Here is a 1418-nt window from a genome sequence, read left to right on the forward strand (position 1 = left end):
GTTAACTAAAATAAAAAACACTTATAGAATCTGCTATAATAATTAAATGATTTATAAAACTTTTATTTTATATATGATATTTATATCACTCTAAAATTTAAATGAATAATAAATTAGCATATTGCGAATTTTCATATCTCTTTTTATTTGTTTTACTTCTGAAACCATGGAATGTGCAAAATCATTTAATGTAGCAAATTTCATTTATTATTGGCAATATATATTTAACTGCATATTTAAATGTTTTATAAGCATTACTTAAAAATTATATTTATAACAAGCGATTTTATTTTAATCATTTTATAAACTTTTATTAATCCTTCTTCTCCTTTAGTATCCTAGTTATAAATGTTACAAAGATATACAAGAACAATTTGTTAAAAAAATAGAAGAAGATCGTTTAATGATTACTAGTGATGTTTCGAAATTTGAAAATAAGTATCCTGAAGAAAAATTACAGAATCTTAATGAGCTATCTGATATTTTTATTAATTTAAAAAATATTTAAGCAACAATCATGTTTTTATTTCATCATCTTACAAATATAATGGGAAAGGAACTTGTAAGTATATTAGCTACTTGTTATGTGAGAAAATACGTGACAAAATACCTGGGAAATGTGATGAAGGCATATTTAATATGCTCAAAGAATTTTTAGAAGAATACAATGTATATAATAGTTCTAATATTTGTAAGAATAATTTTAAACCCTTAGATGAAAATGAATTTCTAAAAATGAAAGCCTTATATCAATTATATGATAGGTATATACAGCTATCACCCATATATGCGCATAGGCATGATAATTACTGCCATAACATGCTTCATTTAGTTTACTTATATAATACTTTTTTTATATAGAAATCCATCCCATAGCTTAGAATTTAATGATGTATTAAAGCAGTTTAAAGAACTAATGGTCACTATTACAGAGACCGGAAGAAAATATTGTAAAGAGGAAGAATTTTTTATACGTGAACCTGATTTATTTATATCATCTGTGGTACAAAAGCCACCCGTTGCCAACACATTATCAGAACGAGAAAGGAAACTATTACAAGGAGGAACATTACATAGTGAAGTTAAACCCACATCTCCAGGGGTAACAAGTTCATCAATAACGTCAGTAGAAGAACAAGAAACAGAAGTTCTTGAAAATTCAAAAAGATCTGTAGTATCAAACACATTAGAAGGAAAACCTTCTGTATCAAACGTCACCGTTGAAAGAAACAAAACATATTCAGGGGAAGGAAATTCCATAGTAGCAACAGAAGCATTAGGATTCGGTACAGGAAATAATTCTGCAGGATTCATGACAAATGCACAAAATGGTATTTCAGAATTTATAAAAGATATTGATCCAGTACCAGTTGTTGGTGTATCTGGAGGGATGGGAGCCTTATACTTACTTTTGAGGG

The 1418-nt window shown here is 27.4% G+C and overlaps 1 protein-coding gene across 1 annotated transcript; it reads left to right on the forward strand.

Moving 5' to 3' along the window:
* Nucleotides 1-334: 334 nt before the first annotated feature.
* PCYB_005320 (CYIR protein) lies at nt 335-861 on the forward strand (the record flags this gene model as incomplete). Its single annotated transcript, XM_004227953.1, has 2 exons — nt 335-438; nt 510-861. Exons 1-2 carry the CDS (start codon nt 404-406, stop codon nt 859-861), a joined length of 387 nt encoding a protein of 128 aa, XP_004228001.1. The 5' UTR covers nt 335-403.
* Nucleotides 862-1418: the final 557 nt, after the last annotated feature.

Source organism: Plasmodium cynomolgi (assembly GCF_000321355.1).
Source record: "Plasmodium cynomolgi strain B DNA, scaffold: 0715, whole genome shotgun sequence".
Taxonomy (NCBI): Eukaryota; Apicomplexa; class Aconoidasida; order Haemosporida; family Plasmodiidae; genus Plasmodium; species Plasmodium cynomolgi.